Below are 12,893 nucleotides of genomic sequence, written 5' to 3'. Positions count from 1 at the left end.
GAAGGGATAGTGGGATTTGAGGGCGGAAAAGTTGTGAAGAAAGGGTTGACAAGAAAAGCATGATTGGAGAGACAAAGACTAAGACAGATAGATGAAGGTTAAAAGCAGGTTGAAAAGAGAAGAAGACAAAGGTGACAAATTGGCAGGAGAAAGAGTGACACAGAGCAAGCCAATGTAAAATAGAGGGGAGGAACAGACATGAAGAATGGAACAAGAAGAGAAAACCAGCAGAGGGGATGAATTCAAATTAGTTGTGAAAGAACATTTGTGTATTCCTTCTGTTGTGTGACACATTTATATTCACCTCAAGTAGCCTCTATCAAATGCCCTCTGATTGCTTTTGAGTTGTAATAGTCTACTGCATTGCCTCAGACAAACTCAGCGAGGAGAAAACCCAGACAAAATATAGCAGCTTTTTAAAAATACATGTGCTAGATTTTGAAAGCTTGAACTAAAATAAAAAGAATTAACAAATGTTGAAAATGTCCTCTGCATTTTTCTTATAATTTGTAAGCATGTGCACTTTGAGGCTGTTAAAAGTAAAAAGCAAGACAAAACAAGCTGTCTGTGAGGAGCGATGGATTTATTATAATATAATGTAATATACGGTAATTCTAAGAACATGAGGACCACATTTTCTGTATAAAACTAAACTGAAGCCACTTTCCAAAAACAGCACAGCAACATTATTGTGAGTGCACATCAAGGAGTAGAAGGCATGATTTGCAGTCTACAATGTGTGCTTAAAGCAAAGTAATGACTTACTACTCTATCGTGGCAGTAAACTATCTGCATACTTTGAAGAAAAAGTTATATTTCAGTAGTATTTCTGATTTATCTTCACGTGTCAAATATGCTTTGGCGAGGCTTGAAAAACGTTTTTTTTTTATTGACCTTATCATTGTGTAAGTGTCTGGCTATTTCAAGTGTTCTCATTAAACAAATGTTTGTCAAGCTATGAAGAATTAACAATGTTACAGTAGGTGAACCTAGGACATAAGGAGTCACAGAGAGTTCAACCAGCCAGCCTCTTGCATGGTTTGTTCTTGTAGTCCCCTTAAGAGGCACATCTATCATAGTATGAATACATGAACACACAGAAATACACAAAGACAAATCATGTACACACACAAACGCATTGATTAGGACATTAGGATGAACTTGGCGCTGTTCTCTAAACTATTATTGAGCCCATAAAGAAGTAACCCATAAACCATGCTGTTATTAGATTCATAGCTTCAGAAGGTACAGAGGGGGAAGTGAGAGAGAGAGAGAGAGAGAGAGAGAGAGAGAGAGAGAGAGAGAGAGAGAGAGAGAGAGAGAGATAGAGAGCGATAGAGAGAGAGAGAGAGAGAGTGTATGTTAAAAAAGTACACAGAGAAAAATAGCACTTATATATTCACCAGATTAAGAGTCAAAATGCAAATAGAATCAATTATCATCAACCTTTCACTGGCCTCTGTCAGTTTGTGTGTGTTTCTTGCTTTTGTGGCTCCCTTGGCTGACGTTTGTATGCAAGTGTTGGCGTCCTGACAGAGTCTCTGTCATGCTTGTGTTCATGTGCATGTTTGTGCATGTGTATGTGTTTCTGTATAGTTTATGTGCTTTCTTATTTCCTGCGCAGGAATGCAGTTGCATTTGTGTGTGGGTGTGAATAAGTGCATGTGGATTTAATACCTATAGGTAGGTTTGGAGTGTATGTTTGTGTGCGTTACCTGTAGCCTGCAGCAGAAATCGGTGGCTGGTGTCAGGTCAGACAGTTCACACTGTGTGGCAGCTCCACAGTAGATGAGCTCCATGGGTTCGTCTTCCCTCGCCCACTCCAAACGATACTCGGAGATATCAGTACCCGAACCCTCAGGACTCTGCAACACACAGACAGACACACACTCAGCTCAGGGAAACCGATGGGAACTTGGAATTAAAACATGCTGCCATAAATCAGGAAATATAATGCCACATTAAAGCAGGCTTAAGGGAAATGAGGGATATACTACTAGATTCAATTTTAGATACAACACCAGAGAATTTCTTTTAATTTGGATACATCATCTGGGCTGAGTTGGATTGCTAAAAACAAGTCTCCTAGGTCTCTTGTACACAAGAGGTAGATACACTTAAAGCAGCAGCTTTTTAGGTCAGTAGAAACAGAAAAAGGAAGGTTGAGCCTCTTTGATCTCTCTCTCTCTCTCTCTCTCTCTCTCTCTCTCTCTCTCTCTCTCTCTAGTACAAGAGCGTATCTGTGTTTTTATCTCACCTCCCAGTTGAGCGTTACGCAGGTGTTACTGGTGAGAGTGATGAGTGGCGCCCCGCACTGGCCAGGAGGGCCCGCTGCAGTCGTCACCTCTGTTGGCTCGGAGTACGCTCCGAACTGAAAGAGAGAAGGAGACACCACACTCACGATGAGACATGTGTCTGACCTAACACAAGTGGAAGAGACGGCACAAATCACACTGGGTTGCCAATTTATGTGTGTACATGTGACTGCTGTTTCTTTTTGTGTGTCCTCTGCATGTGTGCGATGATTTTTTTAAGCGTGTACTGTGTTTGTGCCAGCATTCGATTAGCCAGTCTGAGTACTAGTTCATTCTCGAGTGTGTGGATGATCAAACCAAGCAGCTGTACGCTGTGGAACACTTATGCATCCAAACTCGGCTGCGGTTAGTCTGTCTGGGACACTCTGACCTAATAGATACTGGCCCTTTGTACCTGTGTTTATGTGTGTCTGTGAGCCTGGCTACAATAAAAAAAAAACATTTTAATTTAAATGGAGTTGGAGTTTTTTCATATTTGGGTCATATTAAGAGGTTCCGCAGTTTATGTACTTGATGTGCTGAGTAGACTTAATGGCCTTAAGAGCCATTAAATACAGAATTGCATACTTGTAAAGTGGAAAAAGTTGAAAAAAAATACTTTTATACATTTTGAAAATCTTGTTCCAAGTTCCCTGTTTCATCAGGGAAGTGTTTTTTTTAATGTTTTTTATGATCTTGCCTGGCAAATTACTAGTTGATGGGTTTTCTTTTTCATTCGTACTCCTGCTGCGTGTGCATCTGAATTTCTTACCCCAGCCTCGTTGGCAGCCCGCAGTTGGAAGCTGTATGTGGCACCAGGCAGCAGACTACCAACAGTGCATTGCAGCTCCGACCCATGGTAGACCTCTGCTGGCTTGATGTCCCCCTCACTCATCTCCAGACTGAACACACACTCCTCACATACTCCCTCGGAGACAGGGGGTTCTACAGGGAGGGAGGGAGGGAGGGAGGGGAGAGAGAGAGAGAGAGAGAGAGAGAGAGTTAAAACCGTGTGTAATAAATAGAAAGACACAACATATATGATGATATGATGTCTTTTATGCATAAACTTTAAAAGCTTTGCTCAATATTATGTTTAGTTTCAGATGTCATGTGTTTACAGATCAGTTCACCAGGTGCATGTCTCAATCCCCTCTTTCTTCTACCAGTTGCTTCACTCTGGTTGCAGTATGGTGAAAGTAATAAATGATGGAGACAGGGGGAAAACCCTCCAATACATTATGTCTGACCTTCAACTCGAGTCAGTAATTGCAGCAGCGCTGCCTGAATTTGAGCTCATTAGGGCTGAGGCCAGCTGGATTAAATTGGTTAAACAAGAACTTCCTCAGCATTTCAGGCTGGGAGACTTTTGCCTGCCAACAGATAACAGTACTAATCTGCAATAATGGGCAGACATTAGGGGAGTTAAGTCAGATGTGAGGCTAGGTTAGGCATTTCATAGGCTCAATTAGGGCTCAATTAGGCCGAAACATGGTTGACTAAGGTTTCATTAGAGTTGGCCAGGGAAATGTATAAAGCAGCCAGAAGGTGCTTTAGCCTCCTTTCATAAAACTATTCAAATACATTCTGGTAAATAAAACTAAACACGTATACGTGTATGTGTGCACTTACCCCATTCTAACTGCACTTCCTTGTGTTTGGCTTTACCCACAATCCTTGGCGACTGGCAGGGCCCTGGTGGGACACTTAGTGTACGCACCGGAACACTCACAGCGCACTTCAGGAGGACAGGAAATCACAACAAAAGAGAAGGAACTGCAGTTATAGATCAGTTTGAATAATTACTGGCAAAAATCTTAATTATACTTGGGTACATTGTTGATAATCTATGTGCAGATTTCCCCCCGTTTTACTACATGCGCAACACTAATGCATCACTGCTGCCAAACTCCTAACTCATTCGTAAAAAATGAAAGATTTACTAGGTTACCACTCTGAAGTTTTGCATGCGAGAGTGTGTGTGTGTGTTTGTGTCTTACCGGGCTGTGTCCTCCCGTGGTGATGCTACACACACGTAGGCGGTAGAAGATCCCAGGTGTGAGGCGCTCACACACACATTCTGTTGCTGGACCACTGTACGCTACCTCCCACTGGCTCGCTGCACACACGCACACACAAAACAACTGAATTAAGCAACCCATCGCATACATGAGCATAAGTGCATGTCAGAATCTCCTGCTGTTTCGCATCCACAGTGCAGTCGACCTAAATATTTTTCCGGAAACAGATCCCCTTGACCTAATAACTGCACACCACTTTGGGTTGTTTTTTTGGTTCTGTTGATGATTGTGTGGTACTGTGAAACGTATTATTATTATTATTATTTTTATTATTATTATTATGTAAAGCAGCACTTGTGTTTTGAAAATATAGGTCCTGTTTTTACCATAGCACAGAAAGCAGTTTTACAGCAGAAGGAGCATTTATTGGGATTATGTATTGCATACACCTGAGTTATTTACATACTCTGACTACAGCTACTTACTTCTTCATGTTTCAAAAATGCTTTGGCGAGGCTTGAAAAACTTTTTTTTTATATATACCTTATCATTGTGTAAGTGTCTGACTATTTCCAGTGTTCTCATTAAACAAATGTATGTCAAGCTATGAAGAATTAACAATGTTACAGTAGGTGAACCTGCACTGGTTCATACTGGTACAGGACATAAAGAGTCACAGAGAGTTCAACCAGCCAGCCTCATCTATCATAGTATTACATACATGAACACGCAAAAATACACACACACACACACACACACACACACACACACACACACACACACACACACACACACACACATTGATTAGGATGAACTTGGCGCTGTTCTCTAAACTATTATTGAGCCCATAAAGAAGTAACCCATAAACCATGCTGTTATTAGATTCATAGCTTCAGAAGGTACAGAGGGGGACTTGTTGCTGTTTATATGTGTGTGTTTGTCCTTATGCTTTGGCAACACAGATGTATTTTATTTGTCATGCCAATAAAGCAAACTGAAATTGAAATTGAAAAAAATTGAGAGAGAAAGAGAGTGGGTGTTAAAAAAATACACAGAGAAAAAGAGCACTTATTTATGCACCATATTAAGAGTCAGAATGCAAATACAATCAATTATCATCAACCTTTCACTGGCCTCTGTCAGTTTGTGTGTGTTTCTTGCTTTTGAGGCTCCCTTGGCTTGGCTCTGACTACAGCTAAAAGTGGTGTTCAAGTGAACTCTTAAACGCTGCACATAAAAAAGACAGTGTTCAGTGACTGCTTATAGTTTACCCAAACAACTGTTTCAGAGCAGTGAAGCTACCCACACAAAACACACGTAATGCTGTAATGAATTGCAGCAACCACAATGAGATGAGTCAGGACCATCCTGAGAGTTCACCGCTGGTGCAACTTAGTGAGAGGTAAGAAGGTGAAAAGGACACAGAAAAAAGGAGGAGATGGAGACAATACAGGGTTTTTCCTGACTCAGCATGGGCTTTGGGGCGGGGGGGACGGACGGACGGACTACGCACGACAGCAAGCATGATCAGTCTGTGTACAGGAAAGGCAAATACTCTGCTACCCTATTTGACAGAAATCTATGCATTTTCCTGTTATTTCTGACAATTTCATAAACAAAAATGTATATTATGCTTGAGTAAATAAAACCCCCAATTAACAAAACTGGTTAAAAAAATCATCATCATCAATCAATATTTAAGTAAAGCACCAGGAAAGTCTGACACAGCCTGACTCTGGTAAAAGTGAGATTAGCTCTCATATTCAAGTTTATGTTCTGCTTGATTAACGGCTGTTTGGTAAATTGCTCTTAAACACATTGAGAGAGGATTTGAATCGCTATTTCTTATTCTCAATTGTTATCATTTTGGTGCTAGTGATTTTTCTTCAGGGCTGGCTAAAACCTCTTTGGGGGGTGCCAAAAAATCCTCTAAGCAGAAAACCCCCTCAATATACAGATCATAGAAAAGGGAAAAATGGGCAAAGACAATTGTTATACTGTGCAAGGTATCTCTGATGTTTGAAGGCCCTCAAAAACTTTTTTTTGTCACGATCATGGAATCCTACATGAACAAACAATATTCCATCAAGGCAAGAACAGTTTTGGTGATATCACATCATATATTTCTGTATTTTGTGTTTTGTCTGTGCTCTCTTCACTGGTTTAAAGTTGAGTAGCAGTTGGAAACAGGTTATGCAATGTACTCCCTTGCACAGATCAGGAACCCCAGAATCAAAATCTGATGGAATTGGTGGGTTTTTAAGTCACTGTCAATCAAATCTGATCAAATCACACCCACACAGTCCCGATGAAGCAGATGAGGTTTTTGAACGTTAAGCTTTTAAATAATAACTAACGATAAAACTTATATTAGTCTTGGATATGAAATGCTATAGAGAAATAAATTGAAAATAAATAAAAAATGAAGCCAATTAAGCCAGTTAAGATTCTTAGCTGCTCCTAAAATGTTTTTATCTGATAAAAAGAGATCAAACACATCACATCCAGTCATACTGACTGCAAATTTGAGTTGCAGACAACCCAAAACCAATTACATCAATCCACTGGACATGGGGTTCAATATGTGCTGCTGTTGATCCTCTTTCATTACCAATGAAAGAAGACATATGAGCTTTTGACGTTTCATTCTTCTGTTCTTTGATATTCAACACTGGTCTACAAGAAACAACTTACTCCTCTTTCTTTGATGTGATTGAATGAATACAGAGAACATTTGCTTCCTGGGGTGCAGATCAGCAGAAATCTGAAAAATGCTGTGTGCTAAATTGCTGCTAACAAAGAGTGAATTATGGCCACTGTTCTTCTTAGGAGGGTAAGTGAGAGAAATGGATGCATAGAGAGAACCAGCACAGGGGAGTGATGACGGTTTGGTACATTTTGAGCTTTCTTTTATAAGATGATGGACTGAAAAAGCACTCAAATTAGCTGAATGTGTGGCTGGATGGATGGACGGAAGCACAGGCAGATAGATATAAGTCGTACCTTCAGAGCATCCCTCTGAGATCTCTAGCAGGTACGTAAGAGCTTCTGAGCCCCCGTTGTCCTGGGGAGGATCTGTTGGAAGAATAGATGGGGTCATTTTCGTTTGGGTTATTATCACACACAAACATTATGAGCTGGGGAACAACTCAGAGGAATATGTGTAAAAACATCTCACATTTTCAGCATGACCTTTATGGCTTCAGGAAAAGGTGTAAAATGGCCTAGTATCAGCACAAATTCTTCACAAACAAGAATATAACACACATTCATAGGTCATCCGTTGAGACTTTTCATGACATTTAGCATCCCCATCCATCCTAAAGACATTGTACAATAACTCATAAAGCTGTGGTAGTTTTACTTTCATAATTTTGATAATTCTCTCAGAGCACAGTTATACAACTCCTGCCAAATGTTTCAAGGGTACTGGTAAGAAATTGTTCTAGTTTCTTTTATTTCTGTATTAATCTGTATAAAGACGTTTTTAGAGAAATTTTGTGGTGGTAACAATAAAATAATACACAATTGGGGATGATTTATTCTGAGATTATAGGTGAATCAGCACTGCTGGAAACAACCTACTTGACTGTGCCTCTGCTTATTCTTATTGTATCAACACACATTACATAATGGACTGTAGTGCAGCTCTATCACTTTGAAATGGTTGAGCTATAGCTGGTTTAAAAATCACACTACTTATAACGCAATAAAGTTGTTTTGTTTTTTTGTTTAGCATTCTAAAATGTTTTGTGTTTATAGCTTTTTAAGTCAAATCAATATCTGAACGGTGATCGAGAGATGCAGCATGATCTGTGCCATTTTACAACATTTGAAAATGGGCAGGCTGCCCTGACTCCCGCAGCACTGAGGCGTGACAGATGGATGATAGCACACATGATGGCTTTTTATGGCCGCTACTTCAGTTTCATCAACACCTCAGAGGCAGAAGTTTGTCATTGATTTTCTATTTTCCATCAATACTTGTGTTCTGCTATATGCTCTGTTAGATTTGATTTTTTTCAAGTTGAGTTTGTTTGAGCAACTATCACCACTCCATTTTGAACATTTTCTAATATATTTTCTAGAATAGTACTACACTGACTGTCCTTGAATGGATACCAGAACATGTGCAAACCTTTTCCATTATGCCAATGACAAATTCAGATAATTGTGAAGCCTTGATTTTCTTGTGTTGTTGACCAAGCAAATGTTGGTTAAAACTATTAGAACAAGTCCAAGACTGGAAAAAAACATATTCATTTAAATGAATCTGTATGTTAGAGGGTGGGTAATGTATGATCATTTAAATTTGAATTTAAACTTCACGTTGGTGGTTGTGTCAGTACAATTCCCTGTGACTGTGTGCATTTCCACTTGCATCTTGTAAGTGTTACAGAATGTGCAACCATTGGGTTTTAAGAATATTGCCCATCTCTGTGTCGGTGTAAAGGTGCTTACACACCAACCAGACGCCCGACCGTCGGCAGAAAAGGCAGTTGGACTGATCAGTCGGGTCCCTGAGGTCCAAAAATAATGCCTCAAAACACACTTAGGCTCTGCGCGTAATACGTCTCCATAGCAGCAGGCGGCGCTTCTCTGTACTGTTTCCCAGAAAATGAAAACCATTAGCTGATAGGACGAACGCGTCACGTGGGTCTTTTTTCTCCGGAAATTCACAGCCAAGGGGGTAAGCTTCTCCTCACAACGCGTACCTCCTATGGTGCCATTTTGATGCTAACAAGCACTCACCCCCCGTTAGCATTCCATTGACTGCCATTCATTTTGACGTCACTTTGACAGCGAATAACTTAACATCTGAAGCGTTTAAAGACTTTATTTGTCCATTGTTTATTTCTAAAGAAACACGACAATGATAGGCTCTATTACCTTGTATCTCACGTTATGGCTCCTTAGCAGACGTTTTTATAAAAATAGGCTAACGATTGTGTCATAACCACAGGACTTACTGACGCATAGTAGAGGAATTACTATATAGTCAGGAGAAGCTCGCAGGCAGTTTCGACTTACATTAGCTGTTTAAGTTTAATTACTAATGTTAACTAGCATTTTAGTTAGCAATAATTAGCCTGTGTCCATGTTATCTCCTTACATATACCTACGCTCTCCATCTCTGTAATATTCGGAATGATTGAGATTTCTCTTGGCACAGCTACCAGAAGACTTACAACTTTCAGACAGGTTACCCACGTCACATTTACGTCGTCTCTCTCAGTTGGAGGCTGCGCAATAACGCTTGGCGCTCACCGGAAAAGTGCTTCTAATGGCCTTCGCTGGTCTCCGTCCAGAGCAACGGGATCTGTTGGTCCATTCTATATACAGTCTATGTTCAAAGCCAGACTGTCATGGCGGCTTGTTCAGAATACAATCTCATATTGTACTAAAATAGAAACGTGTTTCTGAAAACATTTTAAGCGAGAAATAGGCCATGCAGTTGCTGAATCTGTCTTCATTTCAGATCGACAAAGGTCAGTTTAAAAGATTTTCATCAGATTTTGAGAGGCTTGCCATTTCCGGGTGAGTCCCGACTGCCCTGTCTCCGACTGAGCATGGGTCGGCCAAAATAAAGGCCAACAGCTCCTCCGACGGACGACGGCACGGAACACACCAAACAGACTCGAGTCACCGACTTCGCCAGACTGTCCAACGGCCGAAAATGGGCTCTGTGTGTCAGCGCCTTAAGGTAAATGTGCATACATGTGTGGGTCTGTATCTTTACCCCATGTGATGGTAAATCCGTAGGGCGTTACTGCAGTGACACAGGGTGTAGATGGAGGGCCTGGTTTGTCTGGATTGGTGGTGCACACCAGCACTTCACTGGGACTGCTCTTTCCCTCCATGTTCGATGCTATGAGCTGCAGGGACGGGAACGGACAACATGGAGGGTTAAAGGGAGGACAATGTAAGGTGAACAAAAGAAAATGGAAAGAGAGAAGAGGAAAGCAAAGAGGGCAGAAGGGCAGTATACATAGAAAATATGGTATGGTAAGGGAGAGAAATGGAGGAAATAATAGGGTAAAAGAAGAAACTAAATGAGTAAAGATGGAGTGTAAGACAAAAAAGAGGCACAGTGAGAATGGGAATCTATCAAGAAGTAAAGGAACTGTCCTGATCGATAGGAGCCATTACTCTCTACTCCACCTGTGGTTATCATGGCTCCTCTGCCTTCATTTCTCTTCAGTTTACCCACTCCATTACCCCATTCCATGGAAAATCAATCTGCTTTGTTTCCACATGTTCACACCGGACGAACATCACAAAGAACACAGAGGTCCCTTTGTGTGTGAGCATGTATGTTTGTGTGTAAGTCCATGTAAGGTGTATGAGATGATTGCACCATAATACATTGTTGACAACAAGACACAGAGTTCCTGCATTATTAATAATAACGCGAACTCACTTAGGCCTACAGAGATCTACTGTGAGTAACATTTGTGTCACAATGTCCTCACATTATGAACAGCTATCACAGCTTTTATTTGAGCCGGTGTTCTCTACTTTCTAATTGGCTTGTGAATTGCCTTCTTTCACAACAGGTTAAATTGCAGCCACTTCTCTGGCGGTAAAATGCTGTATTCCTTACTACATTGATGGATGCTGTAATACCACTGACGACAACTTACTCACTGAAGTCACCTGGATAGGCTGGTATCCATAGAAACATTTAACAGAAAGAGAACATCACTGACTGGAAACTGATCAAGTAAAAACTGAAGATTAATAGGCACACAAGATGACTTGAGCTGTAGCTACACACTGTATTCAAGAGAACACCTGAAATCAAACAAAATGTCAAAGAGTAAATGCAACCTTTTGCAGGTTTGCTTTAATGTACTTTGAATGACTATTGAACATCCTACGTAACAAATCCCACTCATCTTATACACCAAAGCAGCTAATGCTAATAATGCTAATTACTGTCCATTTCATTCTGACAAACACATACATAATACATTTAGGCTACACACCAATGAAACATTTGCTTTAATTAGAGTTAGCTAAATGAGAAGATTGAAAGTACTTCCATGTCGGTACGGTAAATATGAAGTTACAGCCAGCAGAAGGTTGGCTTAGCGTAGCAAAATACTGTAAACGGGGACAAAGGTAACAAAAGCCACCTACCAGCACCTCTAAAGCTTACTAGTTAAAACGGTATATTTTGTTATCTGTACAACAATATGTGTGAGAAGAAGTTGTAGTTTTAAGGGTGGTTATGTGTCAGAATATCTCTTAGCCGAGGGCAAAGATTTCCTGGAGTCTTAGCTAAGCTAACTGGCAGCTGGCTGTAACGTTAGCTTGGGTCTTATCATCTAACTCTCAACAAGAATTGTGGCTATTAAAACTATTCATAAGCATTTTTGTTGACTCAAAGGTAGAGAGAAGCATTATAAACAATAGGAAAAAAAACAGAGCATTCATTATCATCAATATCTGTGCAGAGATCATTCTGATAGTCCACATGCACACAAAGAGCCAACAATCGTGCAGAAACAAACATGCAGGAGCACCTTGTTAGCCTCCCAATCAACCGCAATGTCTCCGCTGTGGGACCAGTTGCATGCCATAACCTCTCTTTCTCCCATTTCTAGTATGCCTACACTGTCAAATGTCCAAAAAAGGCCAAATGCCCAAAAGAAAATCTTTAAAAAAAACGGTGAAGTTTTGACTGTCTGGAATACATTTTTTTTGATTATTCTGACACCACATGAATGCAGCACAAACAACCTATCTAGCAATGAATTTGCGTATTCGCCCCGGATCCATGTCAAAATGTAATGGGTTCTTCTTTGGCCCAAGCTACACCCTTCCACCAAGTTTCATGAAAATTGGGCCAGTATTTGTTCCGTAATCCTGCTGACAGACAAACCACCAAAACAAACGGACAAACCGTACCGAAAACATAACCTCCTTGGCGTAGGCAGTGTTGGGGAAGGTACTTTTAAAAAGTAGTGTTTGCTCGTTACTCGTTAAAAAAAAAAAAAACAGTTACTTTACTTAGTTACCCCCTATGGAAAGTAACTTTTTACTTTACTCGTTACTTTTACGTTACTTTTAAAAGCAGGGGTCTCTGGCAGAGACTGAAGTTAATTATACAAAAACTATCTTTGACCATAAAGCCAATCTCTGGTTTATCAGTGAGTGTCTGAACTCCACTGCAGGCTGGATTCTCTACTCACAGAGTGACGGCTGATTCATTATGAACGAGTCCAGCGCGGGTTAAATGCACATCAGCAGGTCATCGGCGTTACACGGTGTTAGTGTATACTATGTAATGTCTGTATCGACTTGTACCGGTCGCGCAGCCACGATGGTCCGTGCATTTTCGTAGACACATGCAGCCTCTTTTCTGGAAATCCTTGCGTGTCCGTGCAACCGACACAAGTCCACAGCGGTCCGCTGCGTGTATGTATGAGGCCATCTCCACCGCATCCATCTGTGAGGTTGTCAGCTTTGTGTCTGCCTGGCTCAGAGCGCCGTCCAGCAAAAAGTCACAAAGCTTAAAATGCTCTCAAAAGTTAGCGTTGGATGCTTCTCGCTGCCATGATTGCTCTGCTAC

At 40.8% G+C, this 12,893-nt stretch overlaps 1 protein-coding gene across 4 annotated transcripts in view; it reads right to left on the bottom strand.

The window, feature by feature from the left end:
• fndc3ba (fibronectin type III domain containing 3Ba) overlaps positions 1 to 12,893 on the bottom strand; it is a 112,542-nt gene that overhangs the window by 21,879 nt on the left and 77,770 nt on the right. For all 4 annotated transcript variants that reach the window (XM_031310037.2, XM_031310038.2, XM_035994821.1 and 1 more), the window contains exons 16-22: positions 10,056 to 10,191; positions 7,319 to 7,390; positions 4,295 to 4,413; positions 3,927 to 4,032; positions 3,067 to 3,239; positions 2,258 to 2,371; positions 1,716 to 1,865 (exon numbers count right to left, since the gene is read on the bottom strand). In XM_031310037.2, the coding sequence (XP_031165897.1) occupies positions 1,716 to 1,865; positions 2,258 to 2,371; positions 3,067 to 3,239; positions 3,927 to 4,032; positions 4,295 to 4,413; positions 7,319 to 7,390; positions 10,056 to 10,191 (870 nt within the window). The remainder of the gene's footprint in view (positions 1 to 1,715; positions 1,866 to 2,257; positions 2,372 to 3,066; positions 3,240 to 3,926; positions 4,033 to 4,294; positions 4,414 to 7,318; positions 7,391 to 10,055; positions 10,192 to 12,893) is intronic.

This window comes from Sander lucioperca, chromosome 18 (assembly GCF_008315115.2).
Source record: "Sander lucioperca isolate FBNREF2018 chromosome 18, SLUC_FBN_1.2, whole genome shotgun sequence".
Lineage (NCBI taxonomy): Eukaryota > Metazoa > Chordata > Actinopteri > Perciformes > Percidae > Sander > Sander lucioperca.
Note: the sequence above shows the minus strand (reverse complement) of the source record. Positions and strands in the feature narration are given on the sequence as shown.